Source organism: Thermobia domestica, chromosome 4, assembly GCF_964235325.1.
Source record: "Thermobia domestica chromosome 4, izTheDome1.hap1.1, whole genome shotgun sequence".
Classification (NCBI taxonomy): domain Eukaryota; kingdom Metazoa; phylum Arthropoda; class Insecta; order Zygentoma; family Lepismatidae; genus Thermobia; species Thermobia domestica.
Window position 1 is genome coordinate 333218600 of NC_137457.1, and position 22594 is coordinate 333241193.

The following is a 22594-nucleotide window of genomic DNA, read 5'->3' on the forward strand; positions in this document are numbered from 1 at the left end:
ATCAATCGCAACACGGGAGATGCTTCAACGATGCACGAACGGAGACAAACTCAGATGACATCACTTTGCAGAAACCACTGGAGAAAAAAAGGGATTCAGGTACGTCACATTTGCTTTTCTTTTCTCACCTCACTCTCTCTTGATCAGTTAGTTTATGTTCTTGTTCGATGTTAATAATCTGTTTTCTTTCTTTCACAGGAAAACAAAATAAATATTACCACGTATATTCATGTTTATTTTCTCTTTACAGAATTTGTACCCGTCACGGACACATCTTTCTTTGAAGAAAAATAAATGCACAAAAAGATGGAGAAAAAGAAATTCTGTATTGTATTTCACATGCTAAAAATAAATGTACAGAAACATGAAAAAAAAGTAATTCTGTGTTTTATTTCACATCCTAAAATCAAATTCTTTTCCTGTACTGCGATTTCAATTTCTTTTTCTGAATCAGTTTACCGGTAAAATAAAATTTCTAAAAATGTTTTACGGAAAAAAAATCAAACTAAATTTTTGTTTCAGAAATTTTTTCGTGTACGAAATAAAAAAATTGCGTACAAAATAAAATTCTGTTTCAGAAATTTTTTTGTGTACAAAACAAAAAATTGATTCAGAATTTTTTTGTGTACGAAACAAAATTGGTTTCAGAAAATTTTTTGTACGAAACAAAAACTGATTCAGAAAAATTTTTGTGTACGAAACAAAATTGTTTTCAGAAAAATTTTATGTACAAAACAAAATTCTGTTTCAGAAAATTTTTTGTGTACAAAACAAAAACTGTTTCCGAAAAATTTTTATGTACAAACAAAATTCTGTTTCACAAAAAAATTTTGTGTACAAAACAAAAATCTGTTTTCGTCACGTAACTGCTCCGACTACATGTATCGATTCATTCTGATAGTTTTGGCAATACTGGAAAATGTCGCTAAGTATCGCTCTGGCACTAAGTTACAGCGAACATAACTAGATATGAAACAAGAACCCTAAACGTCTGATTCATCTCTAAATACAGCCAACTAAACAATAACGTTATGTTTATACGTTTTAATGCCAATGCTTAGCACTGAGTCAGCAAGGTTTCCTTCAAGGTCAAAGTCGTACACGAAGTAAAAAAAAGAAGACAACACAGACCTTATATCTTTCTATATGAAACATAAACCTAGTGTGAAAACTGCTCACACCGAATTATGTAATGTAACATAACCTGTCCATGTTCTTTTCATACGTGAAATTGCTCGCACCGAAGGCGGCATGGTAGCTCGGCGCTTATTTCTGATGTGTGAGGTCTCTGCTTCAATCCGCAAGCAAGTAAGTTCATGTTTGCACCTGTTTCGTCCTATCATTTCTCATCATCGTTTCAAGGGGAACGTTAAACTCAACATTTCCTGAAAGTAACACCAAGAAACAAACTCTTGACCATTACATTGTCTATAACGTAGTATTCAACAAATTAAAATTTCTCAATGGGGCACGGTCGCTTAGCGCTTGTCTCTAATGTGTGAGGTCCCCGCTTCAATCCTCAGTCAAGTAAGTCCATGTTTTCCCCTGTTTCGTCCTATCATTTCTCATCACCATCGTTTTCGCTGGGGACGTTAAATTCAACATTTCCTAAACTAGCACGGAGAATCGAACTCGGGACGATTGCGACACATGTAAGGTATCCAAGTTCACTCCTGAAGAGGAAGAAAATAGATCACAAAGTACTTATCAAATTTAAGGGAATAATTTTACATACGTCTCCATATAACGTAATAAGGCTCCAAAATCAATACTCATCAAAGGGAACGATGACTCCCAAATTTAAAAAGTAAACCATTGTACTCTATTATATAACGAAAATGTCTCGTGAAAGACAATAGGATAAGTTTTTAAAAAAACTTCCGAAATTGGTATTTTTATACTCATCAAAGGGTACGAGGTCCGACACTCTCCCTCCCCCAACTCCTGATGTAAATCAATATGATCTTATGTGTCCTGAGTGATTCTATGCATTCCCTGCCCCCTGAGTAAACATAAGCAAAATTTCAATAGGTGACGCAATCCCATGCCAAAGCATCCCTGATTCATTCGCTATGGTCCATGGGGTCCCCAAATTGGATAATCAATAGTTCGATAGGGTGACCCCATTACTATCATCTCCTTAGTAGTACTCCTTTAAAAGGAATATTTGGTAATCGATGAGTAATGACAATACAGTTTAACAGAACGTTTGTCATAATCTGTAAGAGATATCCGTGCCAGCGAGATAATAGTGGAACTAATAGACATTAGTTCCATATTTATTCGCTTCATGACCCGAACTGTAGATCTTTTTCAAAGATGTTTGTGCCTTTTTCACTCTTCACAACACGACAAATAATTGACGCTAGAGAGAAATTCAGCATGCTTTATAGAATGCCGTTAGTCCTGGAACCATGCGGATGTTTCTAGATTCTTACCCATATATGAGATTCAGAGATCGACAAAGATCCTTGGTATAATTTTATTATTTATGATTAACATGGCAGCTAAAGTAATTCCATCGAGATTTGGTCTTTTTTAAGGATGATATAAGTGAGTGGTCTTCGTAACTAGCCATTCCAAAAGCATCGAAAAGGATACCAGTCTGAAGTACCAGGCCTTATGTACCGATAATCTTGTCATTATGATATTACTAATCTTTATGGCTGTTTATCCACTATTTCTTTAATTTTCTCGTTTGTTTTTAAAGGTACAAAAGGCAAAAAGAGCACTCTTGCAATTTTTATGTTTTATTGTTATTGAGTTACATCAATTTAGACTTTATGAAGCTATCGGTTCGAAGTGAACACAAAAGTTTTTTCAAGCTTTTGGTATGCAGTCGTTGTAGAGTCACTGGGTGGAAGACAATGTCAAATTTACAATATCAAGTTCGAGAAGTTGGAGTCAGCACTTTTATTGAAGATTTTCTCTTATATGAGTTGTTTGGATTTAATGAGCCTGTTGTTATCGCACGGAAGTAATTCCAAAAAAGAAGTTCACTTTTAAATTATTTTTATATTTCAACATAAATGAAAAATATAATATCATAATTTCTGACATGAATACCTACTTGGATTATTAATGATTGTTTACTGAAAGCAATCATTGAGGTTCGGCTGTGTAGAGAGCCTCGTGTTTGAAAATATATTTGAATCATTGTGAAATAAACTGATTGCTATTCGTTCCTTGAATTTTTCACAAGCTATGGGGAAGGTTGATTACATATTTTGTTCATTTTTCGTCGTTGGTTTTGAACAGTTTGCTTCAAAAATTCCTCTATTAAGAGATGAGTACTATATCTTCAATTATTTTATGTGCTTTACTGTTACTTCATACTATACCATTTTACTACGAGTATTATATCATTTTATCCCTTCTGGATACTAACTCAGCACTTATCTGCATTGCTTACTTTGTGAAGTTTTTTGGCATGTGGTAGCTCCAATTTGCACTTTTTTCATTTATGCTTGAACATTACCATAACGCATACGAGGGAATCTTGTGTATACTGTGTTAAGTTACTTAAACAATTTACTTACCTATAAGTACATCGTCATTCATGAAATCTTTGCACAGAACAAATGAAAATACGAAATTATAGAATATCAATATATGATAAATGCATCATTAGCGCGACTATCAATCTTACTAGGTGTTGAGAATGACAAAAAAAAAAAGAAAAAAAAACAGTAGGGTTGGTTTGTCACACAAGTGTGGGCCTACTTCTTAAATTGGAAGTCACACTAACTAATAATATTTCATAAGCGACAAAACCGCTTAAGAATAGCAACAGAAGGTTATAGGGGGAAAAGTTGTAAAGGAAAAGGGGCCAATATCTTCACACAAATATACGTATATTTGGGTTCTTGATATATGCGATAACAATTTGGCCAGCTGGCAGATACTCGGTTTACATTTGGCACATTTGCTCCATAATTTATATTATTTCTCTTTCTTCTTGACTTTTCACAATACGTAAATTTCTCTTGAAATTTGAATTCAAAACGCGCTTCCGTTTTCCGTCTTACATGATTTTTCAATTTATATGTGTGCTTTAGCTTTCTTGCAACACAAGCAACTGATAGCAGACTATTAAATGTAATTCGTGACCAACTATTAAATTTGGTATTATTTTAATTTTTAAATTGCTTATTTGTGGTTTCGTTAGCCATTTATCATGTTTAGCCCTGAAACGTCTGTAATTTTTGCCAACAATATATGAAGCGTGGTCAGCACCTAAGTTACTAACGTACTATATTCTGCTTTACCCGAATTGGCGTATGGCGTCAGAGAATAAGCTTCTCGTCGTTGTTACCAAACTTTCCGTCAGGAACCTAATCATTCATAATTGTCCACAAATACGAACAAAATCAATTATGAATGATTAGATTCCTCGCTGAAGGTTTTGCTACAGCGCATTGCGAGCTTACTGGCTGATACCATACGCTAATTCTGGTAATGTAGAGTATAGCTGCCAAATTACTATTATAATTAAGGGGGAAATTTTGACCAGTTCTTCGAAAGTATATACAGAATGTTGTTTGCTTACGTGCGGCATAATAACTTCACGTTTTCAACTGCTTGTTAGTGCATAGCGTTAATTATAACACAAAGGTTTGAAAGAAAACTTACGACTAACTTGAAAATTTATGAAAACACTGTAACGTACGATTGACGCTTTTTACACTTTTGCCTACTTTATGTATTTTAATTGTATACTGCCGAAAACTTTACTACAATCAGCATGCACATAATTGTACCTTTCTATATTTTAGTTAACAACATATTGTAACATGTGGAAATTTTCTTGACAAGTTTAAATCTTTTCTTTCCATGCTAATAAGTTTCTATTACTATTAGTTGTTATTACTATTATTACGCGTACGAAGCTTGAAGTTACTTTTGAAATTTATATATTTGTTTGATACAGATCATTAGGTAGGTAGAAAGTTATATAACCTGCATGTATTTCTTGTACTTGCTTTAATATCAAGTCACAGGCTAAATTGCTTCGCCCATGACCTACCTCAAAAACAGTTACATTCAGAAAATAAGAGGTACCAAAAACAGATATCCCTTTTGTTCTCTTGGTGAAGAATGTCCTAGGGAATCAACTTTCCTGCAACAAAATAATACACTATAAGTGTATGTACACGACTTTTTTTTCCTCCTTTGTTTCCGACACAATATATTACTACATTAGTGATATTTTGCATTCCCAGAATGTCATGAGAAAAGAAAAGGTTTACTGCTTTTCCTACTCCTTTGAAAAGACGCTGGAAGCTGAATAATAGGTAGATATGATCATTGTTTTTAACTAAAAAACAACAAAACTTGTTCCTTATACAGATCGTTCAAAAAGTCTCTATACACCTGAATTGTCGCATATTGAAAGCAACTAGAAAATTATTTTACTCAAAATTTATTATATTTTATGGCATAAAAGCACTATGTACAAAGCGCATCATATATACACACATTTTCACAGCAAATGTTGGAAATGTCCCCCATGAGCCTCCAAACATGCTTGCACACATGATTCAGGTGTATAGAGACTTTTTGAACGCTCTGTACAAGGATAATCACAGCTCTTTTTATTTAATTTCTAGACTACCTGCTATTACAACATGCTTTGATAGACTCACTTGTTAATCTTTAAAAAATTAGTATACATATGGTTATTTCGCATTTCTGGAGGGGAAGCTAATTTTTGCTAGCAGAACAGTCTTAACTCGTGAGGATGTAAACGCGCATATACTACTTCCTCTAAAACAAGTACAATCTATTATTAAAGACTTGCTCCGTTCGTAAATAAAAATAATATCAAGCCAGATGCTAGAATTTTCTTGTCGGGTATCCACAGCCTCTTTTATTAAATACAAGTAAAAGGATTCATGAAAAAAGTTAAATCTTTGATGTTTACTTCAGACTATTATACCAACTAGGCTGTAGGAGACGGTTATGATAAGAAATGAATGAAATGGTGGAATGAAGAGACTGAAAAAAAAAACGGTAGAACTCCAAGGAAACCCATGCACTCAGTGTTTCTTCCACCAGACACCTCACTTGGCTCGTGCTCGGATCGAATCAAGCACCCCATGAGCCAGAAGTGAACTCCATCGTTTGTATTGTATTTTTTAAAGAGGTCATACAAAATAAAAAAAATCTTTTAATGCCGAACCTCTATTTTTTCTCTAACTGCATTAAATTATTATGAATTAATTTACAGTGCGAGTATTATTACACCGCAAAGATGTCCGCAGCCAAACTTTGTCTACTAAAATTGAGGCGTTAGTACTGCAGGATTCGGAAACATGCATGTTCGGATAGCACAAATATTCCTAAGTCTTGATCCGATTATGCTAGGCCCCATTGTGTTGGAACTATGGAATTTTAAAGTTAATTTTTCATGCTTTCGGTAGCCTATAACTCTGAAACGACTGATTTCTGCAGCCACATTGTCTTATCTTCGTGTCACGCATCACCTCCAAAATGTGGTCAGTGTTGTTTTGAAACACCCTAGATATATATAAACAAGGTACTTGGTATGCTACAAACTGCACAGCGAATGTGAATCTCGAAGAAAAGCCTTTTCTCTCGCCCGATATTTGTAAGTTTTTTGGCCCATATGTGATAAGTATGTCCTGCCAAGTTCGGAATACCTTACAAACATTCAACTGGTGTTACGTCCGTTATGTGCATACGGTATCATTTAGATTTTTTCAACGAAATTTCTTTACCAGCTACTGAGTAATATGACCTTTCTCACCTGTAACTACTAACATATGGTCTCTCAGAAGTGATATATGTGCATCCCTTCCAACAAAACAAGCATGTAGGATGGGTTTCGATCTTGTGCATTATTACATTTCGTGTAAATTCTATTCTAAATATCTCCGCAATTTTGAAACACGATGATTATTCACTTGCATACGTTAACGTGTAAACTTCGAAATATTTTTGACGAAAACCCTTCAGAGGATTCCGGCACGAATAACGCTAATCTCGGATGTGTATTAACACGTAATGTCAAGTGTAACTTTCCACTTAATAGCTTCTCACTTTTCTTATATCCATAAGATCTGTCCTTGTATGTGTTACCATGTTGACTTTCGATGTTTCATTTCTTAAAATCTGTAACATGTTCTGTATATGCATAAGACATATTATATTTGTTTCACAATATATTTTAGTGAATTTTAACTGAATCATTTTGCGGACTTGCGCCAAATATAAACATCTTATGTGAATGAACTAACCTATGGTCTCTTAAACCATATTTTCGAGTAAATTTTTTAAAACACTCTTAATAATTATAGCTTTCTCTCCTGAATGTGAGAGAGAAACGTAGACTTCCATGATTTCTCCTATGAGAAATCCCTAGCAATGCTATCACTACTTAGAAAGTTACTGTACGAGACACCATATAAAACAAATCTATATTTCAATTAGCTATAACAACTATGATGATCACTAACATCGTGTGTTAATGTATGAGCTCTCAAATCTATATTTGGATAAACTTTTCACACCTGAGAGGGTGATAAGCTTGGGGGAGTTAACATGGGGTCTCTTAAATTCGATCCTTTCACATTCGATATGTACGTTTTACAGCTTTGTTTGTGTGTGTTACGTGACTGTGTAGTAAGATTCTCGATTAAATATCTTCCGCACTTCGGAAATGTATAACCTGAACTCCGTGCTTTATCGTATATATATATATTACCAAATCAGATTTTGGACAAAATTCCTTCTTATACTACTTATACGTATAAGCTCTTTCTCCTATCTGCGCTCCTACATCTTTTACTGTATTGGATTTTCCAATAAAAATTCTTACAGATTTTACAACTGTAAGTGTTAAGATCTGAATGCTTTAAGAAATGGTTTCTCAAATATAGTTTTTCTAAAAATCTCTTCATACACTCCTGATAAGTATGCTTCCTTACAAAAACCTATTTCTTTCTTGGCCCGTAACACAATGAAGATTCAAAGATTGAAGATTATTATGCGAATTAATTAACACACGGTCACTCATAGTGGTTTTTCGATTAAATCTCTACCAACATTCCCAATACGTAAAAGCAATCTTTGTTGTGTCCGTTATCATATAATTTACGAAATCAGATTTTGGACTAAATCTTATTCTAAACTGATGAAACGTATCTTCTCCTTCTATTCTGCACGTTACCATGTTTTACCGAATACGATTTTCCAAATACTTCCCTTCCTATAGGTCTCACGAGGATGAAGATTAATCTGAATAAGTTACGAAGTATGATTCATGTATGATCTTCAAGTGATTTTCAAGTGCTCTCTCGAATACGATTTTCATTTTAATCTCAGCCCAAGCTACTGATACATTTGAGTTTCCTCAACTGCGTGTGTGCGAAATAGCTTCTCAATATTCAGTTTTGTCAAAATTACTTTCAACATCCTCTCTGCCTATGAACTTCTCTAGCTTTTGTCTTGCCGTGCGTTTTACAGAAAACAATCTATTAACAAATTCGTTCCTACATTCATAACAAATATCAAGATCGATTACTCAATGGGTTACCAGTGGTCTCGCAAATTCGATTTATGAGTAGAACTCTTCACACAATACAGATAAGGGAAAAGTTGCTTATGTATGTGTTTCAAAAAGAATTCTTAAACAATATCTTAAACTAGCATTCCTTCCTACACACTTAACAAGTATCAAGATTACTATCTAAGTGTGCTGACAAATGCTGTCTCAAATTAGATTTTCGTGTATAACCTTTTCCACACTTATTACATATATGTTTCTCACCTGAGTGTGTTATCATGTGCTGTCTTAAAATTGAAATTTGACCAAATGCTTTCCCACATTCTTGACACATATAGGGTCTCTCTCCTGAGTGCGCCATCGCGTGGTTTTTCAAATCTGAAACTCGGGCATATCGCCTCCCACAATCTTGACAGATGTGGGGTCTTTCTCCTGTGTGCATTACAATATGATTTAACAAATTTCCATTGCTATTATATTTCTTCCCACACACTTCGCAAGTATAAGGATTACATTCTGAACGGAATAAGAAGTGGACTCTTAACTGACATTTTTTAGTAAAACTTTCACCACAATTCAGACATTTATGAATTTTCTCAGCTGCGTGTGTTTTCATGTGCTTCGTCAACGCATACATGCGCTTGAATCCCTTCCTACACACTTCACATATATGAGGAGTGCTATCTGAATGGCATAACATATGGTCTCTTAAACTCGATCTTTGAGTAAATTTCTTTCCACATTTCAGACATGGGTGAGGTCTCTCACCCGTGTGTATTAACATGTGAAATCTCCAAGATCTTTTACGTCTAAATCGCTTCATACATACTTCACAAGTATGACGATATTTACGTTGATACGTTAACAATTGGGCTCTGAAATTTGATTCCTGAGAGGGTCTTGATAGATCAGAACTTTTTTCTTTTTGTGTAAGAGGCGAATTCCCATCACTGTGAAAAAAATTCCAAAATATTAAAAAAATCAAACTGACCTAGAAATCCAAATTCAATTATAATATTTTCAACAATCAAAAGCATGCAAATCTTTATATATATATATATATATATATATATATATATATATATATTGCGGTGGGTTGAATTCGGGTAACATCTTGGTAGGGTAACGAAATATGGTGTAATTGGTGCTCCGTGGTGTTCTGATCCTGGGAAATAAAAGCATTTTGCATTTAAGTACTGTCTAGGGGGTGCCAACTTTACCTTCAACAGATGGATTTTCTGTCAATTACTGCCAGATATGGAGTACATAATGTATACGCATTCTGAACTGCTACCTACAGTAGCATAGTGATACAGATTGCAGGTACCATCAGATCGGAGCTCTATTCAGTTACAAACTGAAATATATTAAAAGTAATTCAATCTAGATTCGTTTGTACATCACAACATTACATTGCTTTTGTGTTTCAAGAACTACCATAGTGTGGAGTGAAGAGTAAATATTCTTGAATTCTTACATGCTAAAGCAACTGGCAGCATAAACTCTCATACAAAATTAGACTTCGTCTGTGCATAATGTAATTCTGTTCTAGAATATTTAACTTGTAGTTATTGCAGCATGTCGAGAAGAATGACTAAAGACTAGTACAAAGAGCGGATATAGCTTTGACATTGCGTTCAACATCAAAGGAATGGCACTTATATTTTGGTAGAATAATTTGTTGATTACGCACCAGAATATCATCGCCTATACCATCAAGTAAAATTCGAGGGAAGATGGGAGTGCTCTCCCAGTCTATTAGTTGCATGTAGGTTGTTTTATTGAGATTGATTTTTAGCTGCTTTTTATCAACGCAGCGGAACTTGCACACTGCTTGGGAGGCTTCTTTCTTACTTCAAGAATGTGCCGATAAGAAACTGTTCTTGTGCCTTTGTGTTCATCAACATCAGCGAGCAGCAGGTTTTCAGGATGGCAGAAACAGGAGTTATTTAAGACGACGAAGAGAATTATGATCTGGTCTTCAGGAGGAAATATTTTGATATAGTGATACCATGACGTAATAATTCTTTTCACCATCTTGACAGTATAGATAGAATATAGAACCATGTAAAAGCATAGAAGTTTAGAACGAATCGTACCAAACACTTGATTTCCTCTGACGGAGATTCGTCTGAAATGTACAATCGAAATAGTCGGTTAGATTTAATTAGCCATCGTACATGATTTGAGCATCTGGCTGTGCAGTTTTCAAGTATTGCAGAATACTAGGATCTGGATTTTGCACCCCTTGCTGAATTAATACGCATATTCTTAGTATGTACAGCTGATCAAACGTAGATGTTTCGTTAATGGCTCAGAAACCTCAATTACAGAACCTGAAATAGGTTGAAACATAGATAAGGCCCTGGTTTCAGGATGAAATAACCACAGTTTGTCAATATGCTGTTCTTGTGTCGCTGGACCAGTCGTCCTATCATCAAGTACACAAATTCTAACCGTGTCATTCGGTCGATGTTGAAAAGCAATGTCAAAGATGTATCCACTGTTTGTACTAGAGTCTTTGGTCATTATTCTCGACATGCTGCAATACTACAAACCAAACATTCTAGAAAAGAAATACCTTATGTACAGACGGTCTAATTTCGTACGAATGTTTCTGCTCGCAGTTGCTTTAGCATGCAACAATTTAAGAATATTTAGTCTTCACTCTACACTATGGTAGTTATTGAGAACACAACAAAAACAAGCTAATGTTGTTATTTACAAACGAACCTGGAATGAATTGCTTTTAACACATTTTAGTTTGTAACTGAATAGGGCTCGGATCTGACGTTGTCTGCAATCTGTACCACTATAGTACTGCAGGTAGCAGTTCAGAATGCGTATAGAGTACGTAGTCCATATCTGGCTTTAATTGACATAGAATCCATGTGTTCAAAGTAAAGTTGGCTCCACTAGACAGAACTTAAAATCCAAAATGTTTTTATTTCCCACTATCAGAACGCCACGGAGCACCAATTTCAGCATGTTTCGTTACCGCACCAAAATGTTACAAGAAATCAACCTACCCTTTTATGGTCACTTTTCGTTTTCCATTTTCACTACTTCAAAGCCTTACAATAAAACATGATTTGCTTATTTCTGTGTCAGGAATCACCTTCTGATGATTGTTTAATGTATGTACACCATGTATATATCTGGTGTTCTAAAAATGGCAGACACGGAAAATAAAGCGCTATTCTTCATGTCAAAATTAAGCGAGAATTCTATGCAATAGCACAGCCTGCACGACCTCCTCCAATCGTTACAAGGAATCAAAAATTTCACTATGCAGCAACGTCGTAGATTAAATTGGAAACATTATCACTGTTCTACGAATCCATTAAGAATTTAAGTCGAATTATACGCTAATTGGTGGTGGTAATTTCAACGTGTATCCACTTTAGTTGCCAATTGGAGAGACTCTATGCATCTATTTAATAGAAGGGTAGATCTAGTCCATGGTTGTTTTATATCTACGATGTTGCCACATATTGCAATGTGCGTGCCAAAACGGGGACCCGAAAGAAATAAATTTAAATATATTTCTAGCTTTCTAGAATTCTAGACTGTAGAAAATCGCTCTGTACAGTTTGAGCACAATTCAAAAAATTCTCCCGTCCTTAATTTTCAAGACTTCAGATTGAATTTTGTACAAACACTATGTATACCTCTAACCAGGAAGGTCCATAAACCGTGAGAGTTGAATTTTGATGAAAATTTGTGGCAATATTCAGTTCGAGTTGCTAAGTAACGTAGTAATAGTCACTCGATGCGCAAATGCTTCGTTGAGCTGCTATACCGACTCCATCTTGAAATCCAGTATGCAGTGTTCAAGAATATTCTTCTGGCACAGAAATGAAAAACTTTTGGTAGAACTGACTTCACTATTGTAAACCGAAATAGAACATCTATATGTGAAAGTACTTCCAGTGCATGTTCGCCATCTTGAAAGACGCCACTTTGAATCACGCTCAAATATGATAAATGGCAAGGGAGTCATGTGAGGTATCAAAAAGCACTGGAATTTACTCCTGAATCCATTTCCGTAACCAAAGTGAACATATCTGTTTTCACTTCAAAGTTAAGAGCTCTCTCACCCACAGGAATATATACAAACTCTGCAAGTTAGATTTGTAATATGAAACGCGGTCCTGTGAGCAGTTGCAGGGTTCTAACTAATGTACATCAGTAGTAGTCACTTGATGTACAATAGCAACTATACCAATAAGCTCTTGTATCTAATGAGAGAAATCGTTAATTAAATTGGAATGCCTGTAGTGATAAATAGAATATCAGCATTCTAGAAATTATACCAATTTTTCAGTGCGATGGAATAGACTGGTGCTCGATGAAACACATGTTTAATAGTACTGACGAGCAGAGAATATCAAAGGGATTGTTGGAATATATTAGAAAAATGATGTAAGCTGGTGCATATTGAACGACCCAAGTGGTTCGTTTTCCACTGGAATGAGTAGGTCCACGTCTCCTTTAGCATAGCAGGCATAAGTGTGGAACGTTAAAATGAATCAAACCAAAAATCTATTTTAGGTAATTTTACATGGTCCATTATAGTGTTTTTTGTCCAATCCCGAAACCTTACACAAAGACCCTCATTGTTGCAGAATATTCTGTTCTTTTCCAATACTCATACTGGACCACCTATAATTTACCGTCCATATTACGAAGTTAAAATATATTAATATATTTATTGTCAGTTTGTCTAAATAAAATGGATTGATTGCTGACGCATTGCACAATGAAGGGGATTCAAATTATCAGTACATAGGCTATTCTTGGAAGAAGATACAACTGGAAACTTAGAATTCACTTTCCTTGTGTCTGTTCTTCTATTAGTGGTAAGAGAATGCATACACGAATGCAAAAATTATTATTACAAGATTCAATACCAAGTTCCAATCCATAAAACAAGCTTCTTTCTGGCTTTTTTCTTCAATATTAAATAACTCAATATCTGCATTTTTCCACTTTACCATAAAAACTCGCTTATAATAAGGGCAAGAGTAGTTTTCATATCAAAACTGTGATAAATAACTAATAGTAGCAGGTGTTCCTTAAACTCCGAGGATTTATTTATTATTTAATTCACGTACTTGACAACTCAAGAAATCCATTTTAGGACTTGTTTATTCACTTACTTTAACAATCACAATGATATGTGTGGCTATATTTTATGTTTGAAATACCCTACGGGAATGTAGAGAATTTCTCCAATATTGTACTCCGTATTATTAAAAACTTACAAAGTAGACTTATTAGTTCTCTTGGCTTTAGTGTATTGTTTAGGGTTTTAAAACATAATACGCAGAATTTAGAGTGCTTTCCTACACACAACTGAAACATAGGTGTGCAGTGAGGAGTATGGTGTCAGTCTTCGAATGACAAACGGTAGTAATACAGTAATTTTGGTGCGGGCAGGCGTGTGACTCTCGGTACGAACGCAATTGTTGGACCAGTGAAACAATTGTTCAGTGCATAAAAATGTGAACAATTAATCCGATAAACATTTTCAACATTTTAAATCAAGCAATGGTGGAAAAATATAGTGTCGTGAGTGAGAATGGGGTAGAAGATAAAGACATTTGCAGATACATTACTTGCAATGATAGCAAGCAAATATGATGGTGACGTGTCTCTAACAGATAATGAAACATTAGATGTGGACACTGACACAGAGAGTGAACATGAAGATTCGACAAACGAAATGGATTTCGAACAGATAACTAGGCCATCAATTAGTGACAGTGAGCCTAATACGAGCGAGTATGAGATGTCATCTCCAAGCCGGATTAAATCAGTACTTGTAACAGAAGCTGTTGTCAACAAATACAAACACATTCAGGAGCCCATTGTTTTATTGAAAATAAACGCGAAACTCAACACTGTTGTAGCTGCAGCGAAGAAATTCAAATGCAATACGGCGTTTGTGTATAAGGCTTTGAAGTTCCATAACAAACCTCCTCGCTCTCATGTCATATCACTACTAAAATACGAAGTACTAAAGACATTCAACATTTATCGCACTAAAGGACTTACGGTCTATGGCTATCATTTGAAAGCGTGGATGTTACTTACAGCGAGGCAGTTTTACTATCCATTCCGTACTTCTCGTGGTTTCATTAACAAATTTAAAAAAGAGAACAGAATTCGCTCATGAACGATTACTCAATTTGTAACGAAGAAAGATGTTGGAAACGAAAGTGAATTGCTTGATAATGCCCAAAATTTTGTGATTAAAATTGATAAAATAATACATGAGAAACTGTACAACATTGAATGCATTTTTAATACTGATCAGTCTAGGTTTGAGTACGAAATAACCTCTGGTAGAACTCTGTCAGAAATAGGTAAGAAACTACAGCAGTGGTTCAGTCTCTGGCATCAGTGTTCCACGTATACACCATCCAAATTCACATTTCTTCAGTACGGCTAGGCACATACATATAATGTGCTTCCAGGAGCCTAAAGGCGTGTTCGGACCCAAAGTAAAACAACAATTAGCTAAACACACACCTTTCAACATTGTTATTGATGAGAGCAAATCAGTTAAACTCACTCGCGAACACGTCAAACGGTGCCTAAAAAGGTGTGTATTTTTTTATGTGAAAGAGGATTCCCTGCTATTGTTGACTCGTGGAGTGAACAGACGGGTGAAGAAGTGCGAGAATTGTTACATGGGAAAAACATTCGTGCTGAAGTTCTATCCCCAAAGACCATCAAATTTATTCAGCCTTTTGATGTATACTTTTTTCGGCAGTATAAGCTGTTAATTCGGAGACTTGAAGATTATTTTCGATATAAATTCATTGTTATGCTACAACGAACAAGTTATATGACAGAATTGTCATAATAAAAATGCATTCTGTTGTGAATAATTAATTTTGTGTGGCAGTTCTAGAGGACATGCTTGGATATGCATAGCAGAAACGTAGGTACGTCACAAGATCAAAACTTGGTTCATATACAAGTGTTCTGGAGACTATGTATCAAGTAGAAAATAGTGTCTGTGGTATGAAAATTGTGACGAAAATGCATTTTTTAAGGGGTACTATTGCACCATGATGCTGTTTGCTAATCACTTTGTTATAGATCTCCATCATCACAACTGAAGAGCAAATGGTTAGTAGGATAGGTTCGCTTATGTGAACCAGTTTATATTATTTTCTATTAATTTTAAAACAACTTCAAGACATATCCTTGTACAACCATATCTGCCGTTGCACTTAAGTTACATTACAACATTTAAATGCTATGCATAATCACAAAACACACTCATAGTGCGCTTTGGTATAATTTGTTACAGTGCTGCTATTCCATTTTTCACTACAGGCATTCCAATTTAATTAACGATTTTATCAATAGGCTCAAGGTCTGATTGATATAGTGGGTATTGTATATCAAGTGACTACTACTGATGTGCATTAGTTAAAACCCTGCAACTGCTCGCACGACCGCGTTTCATAATACAAATTTAACTTACACAGTTTTTATATGTTGCTGTGGGTGAGAGAGCTCTTAACTCTGAAGTGAAAACAGATACGTACACTTGGTTACGGAAATGGATTCAGGAGTAAATTCCAGTGCTATTTGATACTCCACATGACCCCCTTGCCATTTACCGTTTACCGTGATTCAATATGGCACCTTTCAAGATGGCGATCATTCACTGGAAGTACTTCCACATATAGATGCCCTATCCTGGTTTACAATGGTGAAGCCAGGTCTAGCAAAAGCTTTTCATTTTTGTTCAAAAAGAATATTTTTTACATTGCGTACTGGATTTCAAGATGGCGTAGGTGTAGCAGCTCAACGAAGCATTTTAGCATCGAGTGACTATTACTACGTTACTTAGCAACTCGAACAGAATCTTGTTAAAAATCTTCATTAAAATTCAACTTTCACAAGTTTATGGTGCTTCCTCGTATTTCCAAGGTGATTTTGAGATGTTGACATCAAATCTGCCCGGGCAAGAGGAGCTCAAGTAATTCGAAAATAGAATTTTATCAAAAAATTTCCCGATTTTCCCTAACTATATGTTTCTGCTGTATGATGCGTGCATCCCAGTGTTATTGTTTAAAACGTTGCTTTATTCTGAAGAGAATAAGACGTGAAGAATTACCCTACGATAAACATTAATGCTCTGGGAAATTTTAAATATATATTCCGATTATCAAAAATAAATAAATAAACAAAATAAAAATCGCCTTTTAAATTTCAAGTAAGATTGAATTTTTAACACTAATTATGTACATAGCTACCTATTTCTCAAGTGGTTTTCAGATCCCTACCCGAATCCTGGCCCGGGTCAAACGGGCGCAAACTTTTTGAATTTTTTTTTCGAAAAAAAATACTCGCTTTTCCCCAATTTTAATTTTTCTGGTGTAACAACATTGAAAATGTTGCCGATTGTGAAAAAAATAACGAGGTATCATCCATGATCCTACGATAAATAGTAGTAATGAACCAATAGCTATTCGAAAGCAAAATTTACCTACAAAATTGGAAATCCTAAAAGGAATAATGGTCTTTATCCGCGGAGTTCAAACTTATATTTAGGCAATTAATATTCAATCTCATTAAACCCCTACGTTCTGGGAACTTCAATAACTTTCCTCTGGAGCCATTGACATTCTAGTAAACTATTATTCCAGCCATAATACGAAGTTACTTAAGAACACAAAATATTTCAGCAACTTAATCAAAACCGAAGCAAGCTGTGGTACAGCGTACAAACAATACTGTACTATGTAAATATATGCATTATTTTCACACTAAACCGATTTACGTAATTTATACAATCACTGAAGCACGTGCAAAATTGCATAATGACATCAGTTGACAAAACCTAACAATATCACAAAAATTAAACGAAAACTACTTTTCGTTGTGGAAACAGAAAATATTGCAGCGTTTGATTTGAAGCATGGCCCTATTTTTTAATGCTACTTTTTTTAAAAAAAAAATACAGTTGACTATATACAATCTCCATGAAAGAATATCCTAGAGCATTCACGTTACAAATGTATAGAAGAACAGACGAAAAATATGTAACAAATAATAAGCATTACTTTATCGAGCAACACGACACATGTAAAAATGATATTGGTCACTTTTGTTTTTGCATATAGGAAGTCCATGATTGCTATATGATTTCCAATCTTAAGAACACGACTTTATTTAAAACATATCTCACACCTTGCTGTTTATCGTCAGGAATAACACTTTACCTGTATAATATCTCGAGCTATTTGTAACCGTATTGTCAAACTGAACCGATTACTATACAGACGAGTTTACTTGAGCAGACAGTTCTACCAAAGAGAAAAATTATAAGTAAAATACGGTGTGAAACACTTTTTGTCAAGGAATGAGAGTGTGAATACAATTACTGTCAGTGCACACTATATTGAAATGAATTTCGAGTGATAGTGAAAGTATTGTATGTGTAAGGAAGTTCTTCCACTATCCACAGTTTAAGCGTATACTTCCCGTTGCAGACGCCCCTTCTATACGGACGTGCCCTTTTGATTAGGGCCTCCCTGCCGCTTTCGTGCTTCCTAGTAGCCACCTAGCACAAATTGGTGTGATTTATGCACTGTAGCTTTTATGCTACATGTCCAAAATGTATTTGTACTGAGCCCTCCTGAGGTCAATCTGCAAATAGTAATGGAGCTCCTCATTTTGTGCATGCTTTACTAAAACAAAAAGCTATATTCTAAACCTGAAAATGTAAGAAATGACTCAGAATTTGGTAGAACCGTCTGTTCGACTAATGTCTTATAGACAATAGAACATTACCTTTCTTGGTCAAATAAAGTTGATTCTTCTATTGTTAATTCTTTGTAATCTTTGAAATCAGAGGCGGTAGTCTCTTGATCCACTACATTTTTCAGAGTATCTACATTACAATTATATGAAAAATCTTCAACTGCAGGTTCTGATTTCACTATATCAACGTTGGGTTTCACATCGGAAAAAGTAGTAGCTTCATCTTTCACTATTGTTTGCTCTACTTCCTCTGTACGTAATATTAATTCTTTGTTATCTGTATTCAATGGGTATGTCCACTCCTTCCCTTCAAGTGCATCTTCCTCAGCAAAATCATAATCAATTTCTTGTTTGTATATCACCTCCAACTTAACAGACGCCTCACCAGCCATTATGAGCTCCCTTTACTGCAAATCGTAATGAAATAATTATAGGATTGTTCACAGAAGAAACTAAAAACTTCGGGTATGACATACGTATCGATATTTATAAAATACAGGATAATTGCAGGCTACAAATAATATGTAAGAAAGCCTTCCTTCTGTACTTGTACGAACTTTCATGTGTGTTAGGGGTTGCCAGGGAACACGCAGGTAAGTGCTAGATAAAAAATCAATATACCGCATTACTATCCATACGTAATGTACTACTTTTCTATAATGCTGTTCTACAGGGTGAAAGAAAGCTTGAACAAGACGATTAAATATCTCAAATATAATTGTTCAAATATTGTTCAATACACATGAACAAGATTATCGAATGAACTTCAAACTATTTTTTAGGTATTGATTGTTTTAAATGCATGTTGTCTTGCTTTGTCTTGAGACCATTATCGGTCAAATAGGTCGATGAACCAGAATTAAAGTCGTATGTGCTACAAGTACAAAATTGTGTTATCTTTACCTCACAGGGAGGATTTGTGATTCAAGTACAAAATTGAATGAAATAGAATGAAATCTTTGAGTATTACGTCCCACGATTTATGCCGGTTAGGCTAAAGGAGACGGTGATGATGAGTAATGAATGAAATGGTGGAATAAGCAAAGTGGGAGGAAACGGGAGAACCCCGAAGAAACCACGCACGCTGTGTTTGTCCACCACAAAATGAATTTGGCGGGAGCTCGGTTGAACCCGGGACGCCAAGCACCAGAGGTGAACGCTCTACTACTGAGTCACCGCGGCCCCTAGGTACAAAATTGAATATTATACAGGACAGAATTGGGAAAAAAGACACAAGCAAAGGAAAAAGGTCAAAATCGGGAAAGGAGTTCAGACAGTGAAAGAGGGCGGAAAGCCAAATTGAACAGGGCAAGAAGTTAGAGGATAGTAGGAAGTGGAAAATGAAAAAAGAAAGAGTATATAAAAGAAGGGGTTGTATGTACATATAACTGTAAAAGAAAATGTAAGTGTTGTGTAGTAGTATTGGAAATCCCTCTCCACTCTCTTCTTCACAGAGCACTACAACACACGAGGATGAGGTATTCGCCGTAACGGCTTTTGTCGAACCTATGTTCTTTTTTTATAGGCGGCAGCCAAAGCAAGGGACCGAGATTATGAAAACAAATAAAAGCGAAACCTCATACTGATTTAGTTCAGACATGCGAATGAATACCTATAATATTATCATTTCTTTTCTAACTGTTTAAATCCATTAAATTATTATATTGACCTTATATTTAAGTTGAATTAATTTTCTAGCAACGATATCGAGTTTTCACTAAATATTTTGTCCCTTTTATATTAAATGCGGTTTAGGTTAGCTTCCGTTAAAAGAGAAAACTGTTGTTTCGCATTGAATCGTTCCCTGTGCTAAGCTTTTTAAAAATCTGGTTCTTCATATAGGGTAGGCCTGTTGATGAAGGAATCACACTCAAGAAAAAATCGAACTGTTTTCCAAAATTTTGTGTAACACGAGGCAATAACTGCCTTTTAATGCTATGTATGCTATAGCGTCGAAGACTGTCTCTAGAAAAGACTGAAAACACATGAAAACAAACAAAGCATTGACCAGGAGCGGCGATTAGGAAGGGCAACAGAGGGTTGTTACCCCCACTTTTTTGAAATGACCCCTTAATGTAAATACTTTCATTTGGAATTGTAAAGTTCTTGTATGTCTTACTGATTCATATTGAAAACGATGCCATATTATGTTTGCCGTTGTGTGTGTACGTATTGGTTATTTGTCTTCCTGTTAAGAAACCTACAAGAATTCCGTTTTAATTGCAATTCAAAGGAGTTAATATTGCAATTGCGTATTTCTTTATATGTCGTAGTATATGCTTGTAGTATTTACTGCATTTCATTTTCTAACAGTAATAACATACATTTAATGGCATGTGTAGAATTTAAAAAAAAAAAGTTGTTCATTAATACTCAGTTTGAATTAAACTTCTAGAAAACAAGTCTCATTATTCATTGCTATGATTAATATTCAGGGCCGGTTCAAGGCATTTCTTAAGGGTAAGCAAATAATATTTATGTGCCCCCATCTAGATCATAATAAAAGAGTAGAAAGCTGTAAAGGAAAAAATCTTCAAATAATTGTTAAAATTGAAAATTTCTTCAATTTCTGTGGTCTTCCTGTGAATATAAAAAATGTTGGCGAAATTATAACTAATAGACTGTGGATGAATATTTAACAAAGTTTCAATTTTAATAATTAATAGCATTTTTGTTATTAAATAGGCATAATGCACAACTAAGATGTATATCTAAATCTAAGATGTATTTTGACAAGTACAATTGAAACATAAAAGTCGAAACAAAATAAAACTCATGAGCTTCAAGTCTAACATTAACACAGGTTTGATTTTGACAAAGATGTTTGCTCTTATGCCTCATTAATAGCAGATTTACATAGTATTTTCTAGTGATACGATTATGATAATTACTTAAATTTCTCGTTTTCTTTGTTACTGAAAAGTCGGCGTTATAAAGAAACTTTTCGGGCTTCCAATTTGGCAAAATCTTTTATTATAACATTCGTATCCATTTCAATGAGTATGCCGTTTTCAATGACCATCACAACTAGTCCATTTAATCGTTCTTGAGAGATAGTTGATCTGAAGTGAATCATTATTAATATTAGATGAACTTGTTTAATACACAACGGATAGCAAAAATGTGTGCCTTGATCGATATTTAGTTTGTCTTTGAACCAGTGGCGGAACTTTAAAATCATGCTCCCACCGCAAAAAATCTTTTCAGGATCCCTTAGGCCTATAAAAACAATACAGTCCTTTTATGTCTATTGCCATCACAGACGTTCGAAATCAGGCAATGATGAACACAATGTAAAGCCAAGCAGTGGCGCACCAAGATTTCTCTTTCGAATCGGAAGCTTTTCGGAGTAGCCTAAAAAGTGCAAATAATTTTGTGTATTTGCCCTCTGAAATGGTGATAACGTTCTTAAATATTAAATATTGTGAGGGATCCAGACTCTCAGACCACCTACGTCTTGCATCCCTAAACACAAATGCTGGCAACTAATAATCAACACTTTGCCTTGCATTATGATAATTCCCATCTGTTTAAAAATATCGTTCCATCTAAATTTAATACGAGAGATAATGATTGTTACACTATTATCAATGACCATATGTGTATGCTGGTCTGATTGACAGTGAGAGTTCTAAAAAAAGAAAGAAATAAATAAAGGAAAGTGTTACCTTTAATCCTAATGGCATTCCGATTACAGTTACCCTTTCGAGTTATATACGTATATACTGTTTGAAAACTAGTATAATTGTAATCAAACAAATTTTGAAATACATTACATTTAACTCAAAGTCGTAATCGAAGAGGTCATACCCATTCCATTCTAATTTAACAATTAAATTACTGCAATCAAGTAAAAGAAACTTGCAGTTTCAATAGCTTGTAGAGTTGCAAATGCTTCGTTAACAGTAACTGGTATTCACAACTCTCCCCCTACTTACATGATTTTGAAGCGGAAAAAGAAAAATCCTATTTACTGTATATTGACATGAACAATCTATACGGACTATCAATGATTGATTATTTACCATATGGTGGTTTTCGGTGGGAAGACAAAATTGACGATTGGCAAGACACTAATAAAATTATTAATTGGTCCACTGATAGTGAATAGTTTTTTTTCTAGAAGTGGACTTAGAATATCCAAATTATTTACACGAATACCATTCTGATTTTCCGTGTGCTCCCACGAATGAAATTCCACCGAATGGTAAATACTCAAAATTACTATTAACACTTATATCGAAATCGAATTATATCTTGCATTATAGAGTATTA

General features: G+C 34.8%; 1 protein-coding gene across 2 annotated transcripts; it reads right to left on the reverse strand.

The window, feature by feature from the left end:
- Window positions 1-205: 205 nt before the first annotated feature.
- Window positions 206-19140, reverse strand: LOC145684473 (uncharacterized). 2 transcript variants are annotated; one of them, XM_081756903.1, is made up of 3 exons: window positions 18350-19140; window positions 8792-9477; window positions 206-5119 (listed from the first exon to the last, which is right to left on the reverse strand). In XM_081756903.1, the coding sequence occupies exons 1-3, from the start codon at window positions 18709-18711 to the stop codon at window positions 5103-5105; spliced, it is 1065 nt and encodes a 354-aa protein (XP_081613029.1). In that variant the 5' UTR covers window positions 18712-19140; the 3' UTR covers window positions 206-5102. The 2 variants fall into 2 exon arrangements, with proteins under 2 accessions (XP_081613029.1, XP_081613028.1); XM_081756902.1 differs by having other exon boundaries at window positions 248-9477.
- Between the last annotated feature and the right edge of the window lie 3454 nt (window positions 19141-22594).